The sequence below is a fragment of the Prunus mume genome, linkage group LG3 (genome assembly GCF_029339155.1).
Source record: "Prunus mume cultivar Tortuosa linkage group LG3, ASM2933915v1, whole genome shotgun sequence".
NCBI classification, from domain to species: Eukaryota; Viridiplantae; Streptophyta; class Magnoliopsida; order Rosales; family Rosaceae; genus Prunus; species Prunus mume.
Window position 1 is genome coordinate 4,132,152 of NC_142700.1, and position 18,972 is coordinate 4,151,123.

Consider the following 18,972-nt stretch of genomic DNA (forward strand, 5'->3'; position numbering starts at 1 on the left):
TGAGATCTCAGACTTTTTCTTTTTCTTTTTCTTTTTTCCAATTTGGAATTTCTTCACCCTTTTTTTTCTTTTGTTTGTGTGTGTCTCATGATATGTGGCATGTGAAAACCCAACTAAATGACCAACTAACTGTTGATCCATTAGTATTTCTCTTCTCAATCGTGAAGAGATTCCAAGTTCGAATCTTTCCATTTAAAAAAAAAACAACTAAATGCAAATAGTATACTTGCGAAAATAAAATGGGACTGAACAAATGAAGTACTTTAGAACTGCAATTTTTTTTATCCAAACAAAACAAAAAGTACTTTTTTTTAATTAATTTTTTTTCCAGTCTGGGCACATTATTGATATGGAAATTTTCGGTAACCCCTGTTAAATCATGGTTTGCTTTTGGCACATTGATTCCAAAAAAGATTTGACTTTAAAATAGTAAAGAATAGAAGAATCTGATTGGGCCTATTCAAAATTTAGGACTAACTTATAAGCTTGGGCCTTTGCTCGAAAAGAAGGCCGAAAGAAAGGCTTGCTGGCCTAAATAGAAGTGGTAGGTGGTGGTGGTTGCAGGTGGAGAGAATGTTCCATTGAAGGTGGTGTTTAAAGTTGATTTGGTTACATATAATTAGGGTTGGCCAAGCAAAGCAACTGAACTGGCTCGGTTGCAGAAAAATAGGTACGCAAAATAAATGCTTTGAATGGGACATGGAGGAGACGGAGGTGTTATAGGGTACTATGGTCCAGGCAGGGCTTATCTTTGGAGTTGGGTCCACGTATAGGTGCTTTCTGAATTTAGGTTTGGTCTGTATGATATTTGATAGGTTGGTACTACCAAGATTTAAGGTATAAACTTGTTGGCAAACTGTAAATGAGTAATATCGCCCACCCATAAAATAATTTATCACATGTTTACTTATTAGTAATGAGTATTGGTCATGTTCGATTCCGTCTCATGTAACCCTAGAAATTGTCCAATTATCTATCAAAGCCAAAGACTGAGTGAGCTATATACCCCAGCATCTATAAAATAAATAAAATTAAAAAAGATATTTGTTGAAGACTTGTATTTCTTGTCTAGCCACCTGAGGTTTTGATTGTGTATTAAGATATGTCGTTTTGGCCTTTGGGGCATTCAAAGTAGTACTAGCAAACTGTCTTATATATTTACCATAGGCTCTGGGGGCAACTTAGAATTTTGAAAGGGTTTAACTGTAGTAGTTCAAATGTATTTCTGGTGAGCCTTTGGTCTTGTGACTACCTAATCTTCATTTATATTTGATAAGTTATAATTATTACTATTATTATTATTATTATATTGGGAGGAAAGAAACCTTGGGTGTCAAGCAGGGGGAACGAGGAGAGCCACAACCATTGTGATAACCCCGCTTGACATTTGATAAGTCTTTTTTGTTCTCATGCTCAGAGCTTTTCTTTTCTTGACACAATTGGGCAACCATGGCAATACATAGATTTTTTAGATCGTGATGTCTTATTTGCTTATTAATCATTATTTCTTGTAAATAATGATAATAATCTTACTAATTGGGCTATTAAATAATAATGTTATAGATTTTGTTGGTGTTTATTTTTCTGTCAATTTAAAGTCTCACCTTTTTAGCTGCAAAGGCTTATCAATTTTCAATAGATTTTCGTACTCTGATCCAAGCCGATCCAACTTTTTCACTAGAAACAGTCCCATATTAGCACATTCGCAATGTGCATGGTATCCATCAATAGAAGCTTCTTCTATAAATATATATAACTTTAACAAGTAAAGTACGCAGCTGTTGTAATTGCCGAAGCTTTGTACTTTTAAATTGCACCCCCATTGATAATTACACAAGCAAGGCCTGCACCCTGCAGCCTGCAGCCTGCAGCTTCTTACTTACCATCATCAATTATTAGTTTAATTAGTTTAATTAGTTTTATCACATTCACACTGATGCTGACCCGCTTGATGATGAAATCATAGATTTCTTCTTTACTGTTAGAAAGACAAGGAAGGTGCACTCTCATTGGAGCTCGAAAGGGAGAGAAACTTGCACACGGCACATATTCCTTTTCTCTATATTTTTTTTTTCTTTCATATCACTTATATACTTGTTACATGTAAGTTTTTTTTCGTTCACGGAGGGCCAATCAGTGAAATAGGATCATTTTACAATTCTCATGAACACACAGTTCATGATCATACAGTAAAAATTAAATTAATGTGAGTTAAGTGGGATCTGTGAATAGTTGAAAAGCCATATTCTAACTACATGTGATTGGTCGAAAAGAGCAACGTATATCACACCCCCAGAAAACCTAAAGTCAACCGTTTAGATTAGAGTCCTTTCCGTGGTTTGAGGAAGTAGCTCCAATATTTTTTGTCCCACTAGAAGAATATAACTATTCTTATATATTTCGATGCAACAAGATTAATTCGCATATCTTTAAGCAAATTCATGTCACATCTCACAATAAAACTATTTATAAGGGGAGTATTGATCATCTATCCAAATCAATGACTCGTTTATGGAATTGCTGCAATTGACATATTTACTATTCACATTTCAAACTACATTTATCAATCTCAAACGTATAATGTAATTAAGATTTCCTTGCATAAGTATTTAAACTCAAACATGAATTTTTGTATATAGGAGAAATGTAATCAATAATGTAATCAAGAAAACGCGACTGTTTCTGATTGCATGGGGAACAAATTAAAGAGGGTAAATCCACCTCGTACCCCACCCTAATTAGACAAAGTTTTGATCTGACCCCAGACCCAGAGTGTTACACGGATCAGAACATGTGGGTTGCAATTCCATTGGTTGCGATCAGAAAAGCTTTAAAGCGACATCTACTCTCCAGATATGCCTCCAATTCTGATCACATCGTAGTCAGAAATATCAACACATATAAATAATATATATTAATATTGAATATTTCATTTCATGTCGTGCTTAGAAAGCATATGTTTGGCTCCTAGGAAAATTAAAGTAAAGAAATTCAAATGTGAAAGAGGAAGGGCAATGGGAAGTTTCCCTTCCTTGAATGTGAGCTGTGACATGCGTACGAGAGTGGGTGAAGGAGATACTAAAATAAATAATTATATTAATAGTTTAATGATTTAATCATGTAGGGTAACAATAATTAAAATCTCGAACATATACATTGCTTCACGGCACTCATGGGGCTCTAGAAGAAGACTTCTGTGTGTGTGTATATATATATATATATATATTTAGGGTTTTTGATATATTTGATGTAACAAACAAACTGACTGACGAATGGCATTTTCCATCCCTCTTCTTCCCTTGAGAGGGGGAAGACGGAGACTGCTGCAATAGTAATATAAACTGACTTGGTCAAATTCTGAGGCTAAAAACTTAGGGCCACGACAAATGTTTTAAATTTGGAACCATCCCAGATGCCATTAAATGTAAGTTATCGATCCAATTATCCAAATGTGAGAGATATTATTTTTGGCTTTGTCTTTAGTCATGCCCTTCAAAATAGTATTATCTTCCACCTTTTGGGATTACTCTATACCTATCTATGGCACCCCAAAACAACTTCCCTTTAATTCCTTTTTAATAGTTTTGAGAATTATAAACATAATATTCAAAATAAAAATTTCTCTGAAAACTGAGGTATAATATCGCACTCTACACTCGAGTTTGAATCTCCCTCTCTGTAGTTTAGATTAGATTAGAGTAGAATACCACTTGTATTAAAAAAAAACCAACAACATGAGAACGTCATTGAGGGCTTGGTTAAGCTAAGCTCATCGAAGTTTAATAAAGAATTTAGGTGTATTTGACTTTTCTCATTATTTAAGGGAAACTTGATTTCGATTAGATAGATAGGGGTAGGAGCCCTTGAGAAAAGGGTATGAAGACAAAATTGATGACATCATCCTGTTATAATTTGGATTAGAAAAATTAATTGAGCCGATTTTTTTTAAAAAAATTGAACCATACTTCTCCTTCTACCCTGGTTGGGCTGAAAAGTCCGTGTGAACTAAATCAAACTGGGTTCCAATGAATATGACGGGGGCAGAACAAATTTAATATACTTGTTTATCATTAATTACCAAAGGAGTAGGTTTTGGCATGCTTGCAAAATAATATAGACAACAATTTATTAGCAATGTGACTGAATATTAAGCATTAAATGAGCTCTATGGCTTCGCAGCCCCAAAATATGTATCACTATTACGGCAAGGCTACTCAATATCTCTATTATTATGAAGCCATTCCAAATTTTGATTTGCCTAAATTAACTTTTTGTAATAAGAACTCTCGCCACGAAATTGCAATATAAATTTGTAAATTTATAGTAAGAAGTAGGTGAGCATATGGGTTTCGGTAGTAAGTATATTGGATCCTTAATAATGCTTATCGATTTTATAAAAAATAGACTCTTGCGAGAGACTAGTCAAATAAATTTCAAATAAAAGATTATACCCGCGAATTGTGGTTTCACAATAAACCCCATTTCAAATCAAATCAAAGTAACTTCATCTAGATCTATGGAAAAAAAGAATCTAAAAGGTTGAAACATTCTTAATTCTTGATTTTGATAAACATACCACCGTGAACATTCATAAGATGGACTTTTCTTTTTGAGTGAGGGGAGTATGGGACAGTGAAATATGAGAATGCAGTCCGCTGAGGCTTACGTGAAGCAAAGGTTCAAATTTGGAAAAAAGGAGAGGGGGGTCGCTCTCAGCTTGCAAAGTGATTAGTTTGGGCAAACAAAAGGGATAATAATTCATAAATCCATTATTGGGGGTCTAAATTAAAGAACACACATTTGGTTGCACGTCCTTTGAATAAATAAATAAATCCAAAAGCCCATTTGTCAATGTGGCGGCCAATTTTTAAAGGACCCACCCTCCTCCTCTAATGCCTCCCCTCCCTCCCTCCCTTTGTTTCTTCTTCTTCTTCTGAACCCATCAACCAAACCACTCTCCCCATCTCTCTCTCTCTCTCTCTTCCTCTCTGCGCTAAGCAGCCCACTTTGTGTTTTCTGCAAATCACCATCAAATTCAGCAGTTCCAAATTCCAGCAATGGACTCTACATTCTTCAACAGCAGCAACAGCAACGGCAGAAGCAAGCAGTTTATGAGCGATCAAGAAGAGAACGACAATACTACCAGCTCCACACCAGAAAATAGCTCAGGCTCTCCTCCTCCACCTTCTACCAATTTCAGTGACTTCTCCAAGATCACTTCCACCTCCTCCCCCAAGAAAAGGTCTCAACTTTATCCTCAATTCACCAAATTAATTCGACCCAGTGTTCAATAATGGGAATTAATTATTTATTCAATTAATATTTACGTTAATTCAATTGTTACAGTGCTCGGCGAGCCATACAGAAACGAGTGGTGTCGATACCCATCAAAGGCGACAACAGCAACACTCCGCCTCCATCCGATTCTTGGGCTTGGAGAAAGTACGGCCAAAAACCCATCAAGGGCTCGCCTTACCCCAGGTAATTTGATCATCAAATCCATAACCCAATTCGAATTTCAACCCAAGCTCCAATTTTGCAGAGCTGGTGTTTTTGATCAGTGACTAATTTTGTGCTCTGTTTTTTGTTTTCCTTTTTTGTTTCTGGGATTTGGTTAATTTACCAAATTGGGCAGAGGATATTACAGGTGCAGTAGCTCAAAGGGCTGCCCGGCAAGGAAGCAAGTAGAGAGAAGCCGCGTGGACCCCTCCATGCTCGTCATCACCTACTCCTCCGAACACAACCACCCCTGGCCCGCTTCTCGCAACCACCACAACCATCACCAGAGCAACAGCTCGAGCTCCGCCGCAGCCGCCGCCGCCACAACCAAACCCGGCTCCAACAAGACCGAAGCCCCGGAGGCCCAGCAACCCGAGCACCAAGACCACGACCCGACATTCGCGGATCTCAACGACGAGTCGCTCCTCACACACGACGAGTTCGGCTGGTTCGCCGACATGGAAACGACGTCGTCGACGGTGCTCGAGAGCCCAATTTTCGCCGAGAGCGGCTGCGCTGGTGGGGCCGACTCCGCTGACATGGCAGCGATGGTTTTCCCGATGGGGGAAGAGGACGAGTCTCTCTTCGCTGATCTGGGTGAGCTGCCGGAGTGCTCTCTCGTTTTTCGGCACCGGGGAGTGGGACCACAAGTTCAGATCTGTTGACACGTGTCATCCTCTAGAAGGCCTCCAATTTTTTCTCTGTCCTTTTTCACACACTCTCTCTCCCTCCGTATATACAAGAGTTTTGTCATTTCTGTCATTCAAACGCGTATCGTGCGCCATAAGATACCCGAAACCCCTTTTTTTTTTTTTTTTTTTTTCTTGTCAACATTTTTCTGATTTTAGTTTTTTATTTTGTAGCAATAAAATTATTTTTGCCTTGATTTTAGCGTAGTGATTAATGAATAAACAAACTGTTAATCTGAATCTGTCGTGATGTGTGTGTAATTAGCATATTTGGCCGTCTGTTTTCAATTTGTGTATAAAATAGATAGATAGAATATTCTCAAGTGGGTCTCACCAATCCAATTATAGAATAATTTTGTACAAAATTATGCATGTAACGTAATTCAAAATTATGAAAATGCTTTTTTTTTTTTTTTGGTCTTCTCATGCTCAAATTAATTAGTGTGTAAATAGGATTAGGGAGAGATCTAATTTGACCAAATGCATTAACTCAGACTGTTAGCTAGCCCTTGGCCCCTTGGCTAGTTTATTTGTATAATTTGAGAACTTTTGATTGCTGGAAGCAATCAACCATACATTTTTAAATCGTTCCTTGTAATTTTGAGTGATATACTATTGAAATGATTCCTAAACTTACTGATTTTGGGTTTTCATATCGGTCGTATTATACAATCATTTGTATATCTTTTTCATTAAACTTAACGAAGAAATAAACATATTATTGAATACAAGTCTAATTATTAAGTGTTCATTATTTTCACGTACACTTAATAATATTTTATAAGATAATTTAGGTTTTAAGTTCTCCCTTAATTCACGTACACTTAATAATGTTTTAGGTTAATGACCTAAATAGTTCCCCAACTATCGCGCGATTATCATTTTGGTCAATCAACTAAAATTTTCAATTCAAACGTCCTTAAACTTTTTATAATGTACCAAAATCGTCCTTCCGTCAAAATCTGTGTATTATTCCGTTAAATCGAGGGACAAAACCGTATTTTTAGGTGAGTATATTTAACGGAATAATACACAGACTTTGACGGAATGACGATTTTGGTATATTATAAAAAGTTTAAGGACGTTTGAATTGAAAATTTTAGTTGGTGGACCAAAATGATAATTTCGCGATAATTGATGGACCATTTAAATCATTAACCCTAATGTTTTATAAGATAATTTAGATTTTAAGTTCTCCCTTAATTAGCTAAAACCAGACTAGACCACACTATCGGAATTGGGAATTGCTAAGGAACCGAGTAACATTCTCATTGTTCGATTAGACGTGGAATTGAAATGTCTTTATAGACAAGCAGATCAAATCATTCAAAAGTCAAACCACCGAAAAAGTGTTTGACTTGTAGGTGATGATAGCTGGATTTGACTTCTTCAGCCATTATTTGGTGGTCCATTAAAAAAAACACAAATAATATCTTGTTTACACCCCAACCCCAATTCAATTCTAACCCTAAAATTGGCTGGAAGTGTTGACATAATATAAGAGTGGTTAAAGACTAAAGAAGAGGACCCAAGTGAATAAATAAATAAATATTATTAAAACAACATGAGATGAGATGAGATGAGATGAGACCCCTCTCCTGTTTTGTTGGCCTTTTATTTTGCAACACCTGCACAGAGCATGGTGCGTCACATACATTGTGGACAGTCACTGCTCACGTAATCAAATAATCCTTGGATATTTGGATCGGATCTACTTCTTCCTTATCCGTTTAGATTCGTAATTAAATTAAGGCAAATGACAGCTTAGCCATGAAGATTCACCATTTTTATAAGCATAACCTGCAAACCCTGCAACCTTTTGTCTCTCTATGTAACATGCTTACATTAATACCTTCCGCTAGTATTGCTGGATTTCGAGTTTAAAAATGACAAACACGCGTAACGATAATAGAGCGGAAAATACTTTTATATCATATTAGATAATTAATTTAGATATTATGTATTAAACTGACGAAATATATATATAAAACGTGAGAGAATGTTATAATGCAACTGGTGGTACATTGTGGGATCCACATGCATCAACAATTCATAGTTACTGAAGTGAGCGTGAGCGTGGCCCATGCTAGCATAATTTTATAGAACGTATTTTGTGATGAGTACTAGGCTAATTTGTGGATAGCAGCCTAGGCTACTGGATTCCAGGCGGCGCCTGTGGCTGAGGAAAGGGTTGGTTAATTCATATGTGCCAATGAATATTATGAACAGATCATTTAAACGACGTCCAAACTAGATTTTTAAATTGTGTTTTTATCAAAAATACGAAAAAGAAATTCAAAAAACGACATGCCTTTCTGTTGGCATACACACCACCTTCACCAACTGTTTTGTTTGCTAGGCATCAACCAGCACGACAGCCTGTCTTGAGGGAACTAGACTGCAGCACAGGCACACAGCCAAAGTATTAAGCAGCCAACAACCACCATGAAACATACGCGAAATACGAGAGACTATATACGATGGGGTCGAATAAACAATTTCAATTAATTGGTGTTCTGAAGAATAATTCTTGAAGTACAGAATTCTGGTGCAAATGTGCCCCATTCAACACCTATGTGAAAGTAAGACATGTAACATCTGTTTCTAAACAAGCTTATCTTCACCAGCTAAACATCTGTCTTGGGTAATTAATGATAATGACAATGGAAGTAAAGACATCTCCGAGATCTAGAAAAAATTCTACACAAATACGGTATACAGAGAAACAGATGCGGCAAACATAAACCCAGCTACATCTGGTGCAGATTCAAACTCTAGCTTGAGCAACAGCCACCTTTCTTCACAGCCGAAACATCTTTACTGATATCGATTTTCTCTCCCTGGGAAGGAACAGCTGAAGCAGCAGCTTCATCTCCAGCCTCCATGGCCTTCCTGCTCACGACACGAAAGATCTGGGTAAGGACTTCAGCAAATGCATTGTCCACATTGGTTGCTTCGAGTGCAGAAGTTTCCATGAAGTAGAGAGACTCCCTCTCAGCAAAGGATTTTCCATCCTCTGTTGAGACCGCAACAAGGTGACGAAGATCTGATTTGTTACCAACAAGCATGACAACAATGTTGGGATCAGTATGGTCTCTCAACTCCTTTAACCACCTTTCCACACTTTCAAATGTCGAATTCCGAGTGACATCGTACACAAGTAGTGCACCCACAGCCCCTCGATAGTAAGCACTAGTTATCGCTCGGTACCTACAGATACAAAAAGGAAATACATTCTCTATTGTGAAAGGAATAAAAAAGTAGAGACTTTCACGTCAAGTTCCCAAAATTGCAGTAATTTACCAATACCAAATAACGATTATAATAATAACAAGATATTATCCAAAGAAGATAAACTACCAGTAAACAAAATCAAAATCCCATATACCACATCATCAGAAAGAAACAATTTACCAAACCATCCTGGTAATAGCTGTTGAAATCAATTAACAAAAAACTATCTAGAATAAGCATATTGAATTACAGGTAGCTGTCCCAGCAAAAGTGTTAACATCAGCACATAAAAGAAATTCTGTCAAATCATACATTTGAATCAGAATATGATACAACCATGCACAACCCATCTGAACAGAGCCAACAATTCATCAATTTTTCTATTCATAATGGTACCTTCGGTATACAGACAACAAATGTTGTTAGCGATGGCTGGATTGAGGAGGGTGGCTTGGGGTATCTAGTCTCAGATACGGACTTAAAGTCGGATGGTGGTTTTGCTATGTTTGAGAAGAACAGACATGTTTTTGTGCATACTGAATAACATAGTGAGGGGATTAATTATCTCCCATCCTCCATGGGTTAAATAGTTCCAACTGTAGTGGGAAAAGGCGGGTCAGTTGGATGATTTTATGTACCCTATCCCAATCCCGCGTGCATATCTAAGACCGGATATTTGGTGTGTCATTCAAAACCTTAATGTTGCAAAAAATAGGGCAAATCTTTTGACTTTTGACTTTTTTTAGGAGAGAGGAGGTAGTCATGTTTAGAAGTATGCATAAGATTACTTGGGGTATATATTCTGAACATGCGAACACTTGAGACGTAAGTTTTCATTTAGATAGGATCCTTGTAAATATTGATTTCAACGGAATTTTCATACACTACATAAGAAGTACACAATAGCTTAGAAATTAAAGGACTCTCAACATACTTCAGAAAATTTGTTTCAATGCACTGACCTCAATTCTTACCAGGAGAACATGTAGAATTCAATAAAGAGATTTTATAATTATCTAGTAAGTTTAGGCATAACATTTCATTAGAATTTGCAGCAAGTTTGTTGTTATATTAAAACATTCATTATTTTCTTCCTCTGAATGCTGTATAAGGAAGTAGACCTGGTAGGTTGCACACACACTGCACAACTCTGGCTCAAATAAAAAAATCATATGAGATTTTAGTTCAAGGGTAATTGAACTGTCTCACAGAACAGTAAAGTAGACAAGATAATCCTCAGAAGCTGGTTTTCAGGGTGCTCAAACTATCATCCATGATTGGATATGCCTCCATTTGCACAAACACTTAATATAAGAGCATAATACTGGCTAAACAGATATGCAGAATGCCCTGCCCACTGACTAATGTTCAAAGTGAAAAGGCATGTGAACGGTAATAAAATCACTGATCAGGATAGTGAGGTTGTACTTCTAGTGGCAGTGATGGTTTTAACAGCAATAAATTAACAAAGCTTTCAAGGAAGTATGCGATTTAAAGGGACCATAACACTATAACATAGCTACCTTATAATGCTTACAATACAGACCAGAAACCAGGGTTACTTTGCATGAGTAATTCCCACCAGTAATTCAGTCAAGAAAGCATAATATTATGCTTAAGTTATATGCGTCACAAGTAATGTCACATTTAAAACAATAATAATAATAAATAAATAAATAAAATTGAACTGTAAGAACACTGTGAAACCAAGCATAAATTATATACTTCTGTTGAAAACCATGTCATAATTCAAACTATGCACTTCGAGAAAATCAGTTCAGTTTCTCAAACTCATTATGTACATGAATCAACAGTTAGATTATAGATCTCTGTAATAATTCAAAGGTAGTTCTGATGAAACAATCACGTTCTACTAAGATTCTTGTGAAAACACATAGCTGTATTGTATTCCAATTCATCTTTCTTCTACCAACAGACAGTAACTTTTCTCCTCATAAGTAAATGTAAGAATATCAAGGGGGTGACAACCATATTGAATATGAATCCCATAGGACAACTTGAAAGCCGATACAATGAATGAACTCCACTGAAATCTACCGACAAACTAGCTCAAAACAATGACTTTGAAACTGATGTTAAGGTTGTTTTGACTAGCATCATATAGTGAGAGGCATGCAAGCAGCTATAGGCCACTTCAACAAAAGCCAAACAGCACATCAACCAAGCTTCACAAATAATAGTATTTAACAAACAGCATTTCACTCTAAATCAGCAACACCCTTCTTAAAACTACGTACCTTCGGGAGTAACAAAAATAAGGTCATCTATATTGTCGAACATTGGTAATTGCAATAAATTCTTTTGAGCATATGATAGACATAAGGTTTTTTAAGCATTGTATCAGATTTTTAATGTTGCAGCAACTGGGCTTTCCGATATAGTACCCATTCACATCAACCAGGAAGTAAACATTATAGAGACCTAAAGACACTTCTTGCACATTTCAGTTCACGTCTAACTCATGTATACTTAATGTGACTGCAAAAGAGAATACGCATAACAATCACAATATAATGCAAAATTTTGCTTAGACTGAATCAAGTTTGATCCGTGCAAAACTTGGATTGTTATAAAGCATATCTTATGTGAGAAATCTCTCATATAAAAACCCAGAAAAATATTTGCGTACATCTGATTTAATTCCAAGCTCTTCAGATCTACTGAAGAAACCCCAATTAATGCACCAAATCTAGAGACACCAACCAAATTGCAAAAGCTTAAATCTTTCATGACTTAAAACCAACAAACCTTGACCCTCCATTCAACCAAGCCAAACACATGCAGTTACAAAGAGTTTCTATGTCTCATGATCATCAGCTAAAAGTTTCAAACCAGATAAAAACTCAAGAAATTGAGCAAGACCCAGATCATAAAGCAGCAGAAACATGAAGAAAAAAGCAAGAAATCTGACCAACCTTTCTTGACCAGCAGTGTCCCAAATCTGGGCCTTAATGACTTTTCCATCGACATCCAAGCTCCGGGTGGCGAACTCAACGCCGATGGTGGACTTGGACTCGAGGCTGAACTCGTTCCTGGTGAACCTGGAGAGCAAGTTGGACTTGCCCACGCCCGAGTCTCCGATCAGCACCACTTTGAAGAGATAATCGTAGTCATCTTCAGCTCTGTACCCAGCCATTGCAACACAGACAAAGCTACGTTCTTTCGGCTTCCAAGAAGAAGCTGAAGAGAAAATGGTGATCTTGTTCTTTAGATCTCTTCCCCTATTTTGTTTCCCTCTGAAAATTTGTTTGCTTGTAAGTTTTCGGTGTTTCTTTTTTCAACCTTTCGGCTTTTCGGAGGCGTGTCAGACCTGTGAAAGACTGCTGTCTGTAAAGAGAGAAGAGGGGGTGGCGTGGAGGTGTCTCGGGGAACTTCAAATGACATTTGTGCCCTTGCTGAAGCCATTTGGATTAAAAGGAAGTAAAAAAGCATGAGGGTGTTTTTGACATTTTAAGATATGATTCATTTTCTAATCTCGGGTTTTCTCATTTCTGGTCTTGGGCTAAACTATTTAGTGGGCTGTATGTGACAAAAAAAACTGATTTAAGAATAAAATTGTGAATGATGCTCGGTGGTCCTTTTTGGTCAAAACGTTCGGTGGTCCTTAAATCTTAATGAATGATAATAAATAGTGAAGCAAGAAAGGAGTGAATTTAGCGGATTCTGAGTGAGATATTAAGAATTTCCTTTTTATTTATATTTATTTATAGTTAGGTTAGTTGACTAAAACAGTATATATGCTATTTGTAACTAAGTTCGAATCGAATCATCCTCCTCATAATTATTGCTCGTATAAGAAAATTTGTTATATGTTTTTTTTGGTTTGAAGCTTGCATTTTATTTTGTCTATCCAGCTGCTCTATGAGAAAACCTTAAAGAAAAACCCATAGCGCTCTTTTTGGAGGTCGGCAGTCACCTCCTTATTCTCTTCTTTTTCCCTACGGATTCTTTGTTTTTAGTTTTTGGGTTTGTTTTATTTTGTGATGATGTAGAAGCTGCCGGTGTGTAACGTTGTCATTGCCATGATGTAGTTGTCGTTTTTTGGCCCACGCATACAAGGATTTGGCTCCAGTTGTCAATCTTCGATATAGATTTGGAGCTACGAAGCTGGGATAATGTGATGTCGGGTTGCGTTGAGTTCGAGTTTAGCCGATATGACACTATGACTCTCTTCAGGTTGCCTGAGAGGATGTGAAACGGTGGTCTTGTTTCTTAGTTTGTTTTAGTTTAATATTCTCATGAACTCTTTAGGAGTTTGATGTGGTTTGTTTTTGAGTGATGCTAAAAAACCCTAAAATTAACTGAGTACACCATATGATCTAAGTATAGCCTAACATTTAAATTAAAATGTAAAATTAACTAAGTACACCTTATTTAACTACCAAAAATACCCTATGTAGACCCTAATACACTATATCACATCTAATTTGCCACGTCATATTTTAATTTCTTCTAAAGCTTTTGTTCTTCACATTAAAATGTGTCAATTTGAACAAATTTGGGTTTTTATTTGTTCTGCAAATTCCTTTTTTTTTTCCTCATCTTAATGGGTTTTTGATTTAGTCTTCAAATAACGAATTTGATCAAACTAGTTCGACAACACGCCATATGGGTCTAATAGCTACTGCAAACTTGATTCAAATGAAAACTTGAAAACTAATTCCCAAATGCCTTCTTATATTTGAACTTTAGATCCAACTAATATCTTCAATGATTGTTATGAATAGTTAGATGGTCTTCCACTTTTAGATTTGGTCTCTTAATAATTTCTTTAACCTTCATGTCTAATGGAGGAGTTGTTGGGCAGCAATGGAGGGCTGTTGGTTGGCAAAGGAAGGGGCAAGCAAACAAACATTCAATGACACATCTTTCCCGCCAATGCTCATTGCGTTGTTTGCCGTCGGCATTAAGCAAAAACGAAAACTTCTCTATGTTTGATTAGGTTTGGATATGGTGAGTAAAGTGTACTTATTAAAATTATATTTGTTTCACAATTCAATATATTTTTTTTGGTCATTTTATATTAGAGTAAATTAGTAATTCAATAAATAATTTGATAGTATGGTGCACTTGGTTAATTTTAGGGTTCATTTAGCAGCACTTTTGTTTTTTTGTTTAGGATATTTGATTTCCTTTTGACTTTTGGCTTTCAATGCAGATTTGTCATTTATGTCGTTGACAAATTTTTATTGCAGGTTTGAGTACTATGCTTATGGTTGCTAATTATGGAATTTTATCAATAAATACTATCGCTCTTTTATCAAAATTTTTTTTTATAAACAATCCATCAACCACAACTTGTTCAAGAACATGAACTTCTCAGTTCTTACCTAACACCACTGAATGAAACTCTTCTCATTTGTAACATGCACTTATCTATTCAATAAATATCCCAATCCGCACACAAAGAACACCACAGCTTAGCCTTTCATTGGCAACAATATATACCTTCTTCTTATAGCAAAGTAGCATCTACCCATGTATAATTAATTAGATTTTCGGTCCCTTAATTTGTCGTCTATTGGTTGATTTTTTTAATTTTATATGGCTACATCTTCTTATAATAAGACCTTTTGATAAAACATATATCATGTTCACTGCAATTGGTTTATGGTTTTGACTCATGATAAATATCATAGCCCATGTTAGCTCTTAATTAACATTCGATAAGCATCATTTCTGGCAATCATGAAGCATGATAAAAAGTTTGAAACAAGTTGGGGGAAAGGCATGTTTGAGTTAATTAAACGACCAATCCACCCATCATGTGTCTCTTAAAAAAAGCTAACTGAAGGCACCACCATTGGGGTTATATCCATATAAAAACTCACTTACAAATACCAACAGAAGACAAACTGAGTTGACAAACTTGATTCATTCTTTTCCTCCTTTGGCCCTTATAACTCTAATGTTTTGCTTCCTATCAGTGTCTTATTCATAGAGTGGATAATATACAGTAATCTTGATGCAGGAAGATGGTGGATAAGTAGGTAAACGCAGTCCACAGATTTTGCACCAGGGATCTGATCAATTTCATTTCTGACACATAAGGCCCCCATCAGTTTCCCAGAAAAATTCATAAAAGTACTTTTCAGATTCTTAAGCAAGTACTGTTTCCTGCTTTCTTTCAAAAGCTTAACAGGGATAATCAGGAATGGGATTATATATGTTACATAAACACAACTGCTTTTGCCTTAATCCGCCCCCACATTTTAATTAAAGATCTTTCTCACCAACCAAAAGATTCACCACCAACCATGAATTATACAAAACATTGAGAAATTAGTTGGAGTGTCCCATGAAGTAGACCCACAAATTATTTTGTGTCACCAAGTCCATGTATTATGCCCTAATTCAAATTTTTTTGATTGATGTGGTACTAATCATTTTAAATATAAGCAGCTGTGATGTCAACTCTCCACAAATTATTTTGTGTCACCAAGTCCATGCATTATGCCCTAGTTCAAATTTTTTTGATTGATGTGGTACTAATCATTTTAAATATAAGCAGCTGTGATGTCAACTCTCTCTCTCTCTCTCTCTCTCTCTCTCTCTCCCCATAACTCTAAAGTTTATTAAACTTTTCAAAGTTCCAATGACTCTTTAGCTGAAAAATGAGTGCTACCTCAGATTGGAGAAACACATAAAGAATCAAGTATTATGGTAGCCACGACCTCCCTATATGATTGCATACAGCCATACACGTCCTTGTCACAGTTCCTTTTATACACACACATTAAATTTGTCCATTTTCAATCCCACATATGATATATGCCACACCCAACCTTTTTTTCGTTTATCCATTATCTTATTCTCTTTTCAGTTCCATTCTTGATTCTAATTTGTCCAAATGTCTGGTTCTGAGTCTGAGGCCTCTTCTTCCTCTTCTCCTTCACCTGGATTGCCTAACAAGTGTCCTCCTCCAACTGCGCCAATGGTGCAATTGGTCCCAAAATCCACTTCTGATCGACTGCTTCAGAAATTCTTTGATGCCGCAGAGTTTGACTTTGATTATGAGCAGAGTGGATTGTGGTCTCCTCCCGTAAAGCGCACCGTGTTCTTGAGCTCACAAGGTAGAATTTTCACTGAGCAAGAAATGCTAGCTAAACTTTCAACTCTAATGGATGCTCCTACTTCAACACACAAAGCTTGCTGCAGAGTAAGTTGCTAGCTACCTGTTTAATATGTGTTTGTGTACTCGTTTCTTTCTTCCTTTAAGGATATTTTTATGTATGTTTCCGTGTGATCTTTTGTAGGCTTTCTGGTGCTTTTGAAGGATGCCTTGAAGCCATTCTTACAGTATATTCGTGAGGATTGCAGGTCAAGAAACAAATACTGAGCAAACAAGGATGAAGAAACAGAGAACCCCATTTGTAGTTCTCCTCTCCTTTAAGAAAATGAAAAGAATTTTTAAATATAAGAAATATGTTGTCATCGACCCCTTTAGTTCTTTGAGTTTTTGCCTTGTCCTTGGTCTTTCTTTAATTGCATTTGCAAAACTGAGAAGTTCTGTAATCTGCATATGCTCAGTTGTTCAATTAGCTAGTGATTCATTAGTGGAAGCCATTTAGAATTATCTATTAGCAGAAGGCAAAAACTGGGTATTGACTAGCCACAGAGATTTTTACTGCAGGAGGTGTATTATATAAATGAAGAAGAAAAAATAGAGCTGGGTTCTGGCAGTGGAATTTATAGCCTATGGTAAACTTTTGCAAATGTGTCAGTTTCATGATGTTTTTATGATGGATCCATGACCAGGCCTGAATTCTGATAATGACTTGTAAACATCAGGACAGGTTCAAACCCCCAAAAAAGAAAAGGGGAAAAATTTGTCATTGCTAGTTTTTCTACTAGAAGGAAGATCCCTTAATCTTTCTGTGGAGGAAGATGCATTAATTAACATGCTGTAATTAGTGAGGTCATGCACCATATTTGACAGACTTGTGAGAAACATATCCCAAAATCACAGCTCATTCAGACAGAGACTTCTTGTGGTTGTGGGTCCTCTAATTGCAGTATTTGCATTCAAGAACGAAGGGAACAATGTCATGCCAGAGAAGAAAAACTTGCATGTTACGCAGATATCACTGTTCTGCTATCTTCATCCAATCACGTTCCACCATGTAGAATCCTTATCACAAGTATGATTGGTTGGGAATAGCAAAACAGTGTTATACCCTTGATATGCAAGTTCTTCTCGAGCTTCACAGACTTCCAAGATTACCTGCTGCAGCTCTGTTTGAGCAAGCTTTGAAGAATTCCACTTGTAAAAACAGATTCTTTGTTTTAGTGTGACAAGGTCAGGAAACTTCAAAGGCAGAGCCTTCATCAAACACAGGGAAAGATAGCTACTTCCAAACTATGCGGCTATTCCCATTCACACCTTTGCACATTGAGTTTTACATCTACAATGTGGGGTGGTCCTGACATTTTAGGGTCTGACATGAAAAAAAAAAGACTACTTTTTGTATATACTTACAATCTCATTCAATATATAAATTTTCAAATAATTAGAAAACATTATAGAAGCTACTCATTTGTAGAAAATAAAATAATATCGTACAGACGAATTGAAAAAAGTTCAATGTGGGAAGGCTATAGCCTTTTGAAAGTGGGGAACCTATTATCTCAGGTAAACCTTTTAAGCAAAGTAAATTTTTTCCAACAGAACCCTATGATCTTGATCGCTTATATATGTTCCTATAGAAGCCTCTGCTTTTCATATGCAAGGAGTATGTACACCTGCAATGAGAGAGAGAGAGAGAGAGAGAGAGAGTTAATATATGTTGACAGATTTTCTTCTCATTACTAGTCATTGCTGATAGAATTAATATCTATAGATGAAAATGGAAGTATATTAATTTCCATTATACTTACAGAGTTAAGGTTGAAATTAGAGCTCTAAGTATGCATAACATTACACTGGTACAAGATCTTGCTCCAGGATTTCCTTCCCTATAATTCCATCTTTCAAAGTTTTAAACATTGTAGTCCTCGGGGGGTGGATTTTGAGGGTCCACTGAAAATGGCTCACTTTGAACCTGCAAAGGAGTTTATAAGCATCTCAGAATCTGCAAAAGCTTTTAACTTCCAGAAAAAAACAAATTACAGCCACAGTACACAGCGCACAATTAATGGACATAAGTCAGGCTGTGACCTCAAATGTCTTGCCAGATGCATAGAGGCTTTCCAACGCAGCGACACAAATCTGACTGGGCAACCTCCTCTCTTGATATCTTACGCTGTATATTGCTGGATCAAAAGAAGAATAAGTATTATGTGACAACTGGGTTGCTGACAAAATGTGAGGAGCTGAAATTTTGAATCATGGGATGTTGTTGTTGCATTGTATGAGCTGAAATAATATGACAAAATTGTATATTTAAATGGTATTGCCGCGGAGATATACCCCTCTAATAATTCAAATATTTTAAACATCTAGCCGCTCGGCTATACTCTTGTATTATATTCGACTATTTTAATAGTATAGCCGCGCGGCTATACTATTTTTAAGAGTATAGCCGAACGG

General features: G+C 36.4%; 3 protein-coding genes across 3 annotated transcripts; 2 read left to right on the forward strand and 1 right to left on the reverse strand.

The window, feature by feature from the left end:
- The first annotated feature begins 4,915 nt into the window (after window positions 1–4,915).
- Window positions 4,916–6,428, forward strand: WRKY65 (WRKY DNA-binding protein 65). The gene is made up of 3 exons (XM_008227001.3): window positions 4,916–5,242; window positions 5,347–5,481; window positions 5,636–6,428. The coding sequence occupies exons 1-3, from the start codon at window positions 5,058–5,060 to the stop codon at window positions 6,162–6,164; spliced, it is 849 nt and encodes a 282-aa protein (XP_008225223.2). The 5' UTR covers window positions 4,916–5,057; the 3' UTR covers window positions 6,165–6,428.
- Window positions 6,429–8,669: 2,241 nt separating this feature from the next.
- On the reverse strand, window positions 8,670–12,771 carry RABA1C (RAB GTPase homolog A1C). The gene is made up of 2 exons (XM_008227002.2): window positions 12,359–12,771; window positions 8,670–9,398 (listed from the first exon to the last, which is right to left on the reverse strand). Exons 1-2 carry the CDS (start codon window positions 12,577–12,579, stop codon window positions 8,963–8,965), a joined length of 657 nt encoding a protein of 218 aa, XP_008225224.1. The 5' UTR covers window positions 12,580–12,771; the 3' UTR covers window positions 8,670–8,962.
- A 3,265-nt stretch (window positions 12,772–16,036) lies between these two features.
- LOC103324891 (uncharacterized) lies at window positions 16,037–17,019 on the forward strand. Its single transcript, XM_008227003.3, has 2 exons — window positions 16,037–16,602; window positions 16,700–17,019. Exons 1-2 carry the CDS (start codon window positions 16,294–16,296, stop codon window positions 16,715–16,717), a joined length of 327 nt encoding a protein of 108 aa, XP_008225225.2. The 5' UTR covers window positions 16,037–16,293; the 3' UTR covers window positions 16,718–17,019.
- The last annotated feature ends 1,953 nt before the right edge of the window (window positions 17,020–18,972 follow it).

Coding starts and splice junctions, on each gene's coding strand:
- LOC103324891 (XM_008227003.3), top strand. CDS start 16,294: ATGTCTGGTTCTGAGTCTGAGGCCTCTTCTTCCTCTTCTCCTTCACCT.
- WRKY65 (XM_008227001.3), top strand. CDS start 5,058: ATGGACTCTACATTCTTCAACAGCAGCAACAGCAACGGCAGAAGCAAG. Junction 5,243..5,346: donor ACCTCCTCCCCCAAGAAAAG/GTCTCAACTTTA, acceptor CAATTGTTACAG/TGCTCGGCGAGCCATACAGA. Junction 5,482..5,635: donor AAGGGCTCGCCTTACCCCAG/GTAATTTGATCA, acceptor CAAATTGGGCAG/AGGATATTACAGGTGCAGTA.
- RABA1C (XM_008227002.2), bottom strand. CDS start 12,579: ATGGCTGGGTACAGAGCTGAAGATGACTACGATTATCTCTTCAAAGTG. Junction 9,399..12,358: donor GACACTGCTGGTCAAGAAAG/GTTGGTCAGATT, acceptor TTGTATCTGTAG/GTACCGAGCGATAACTAGTG.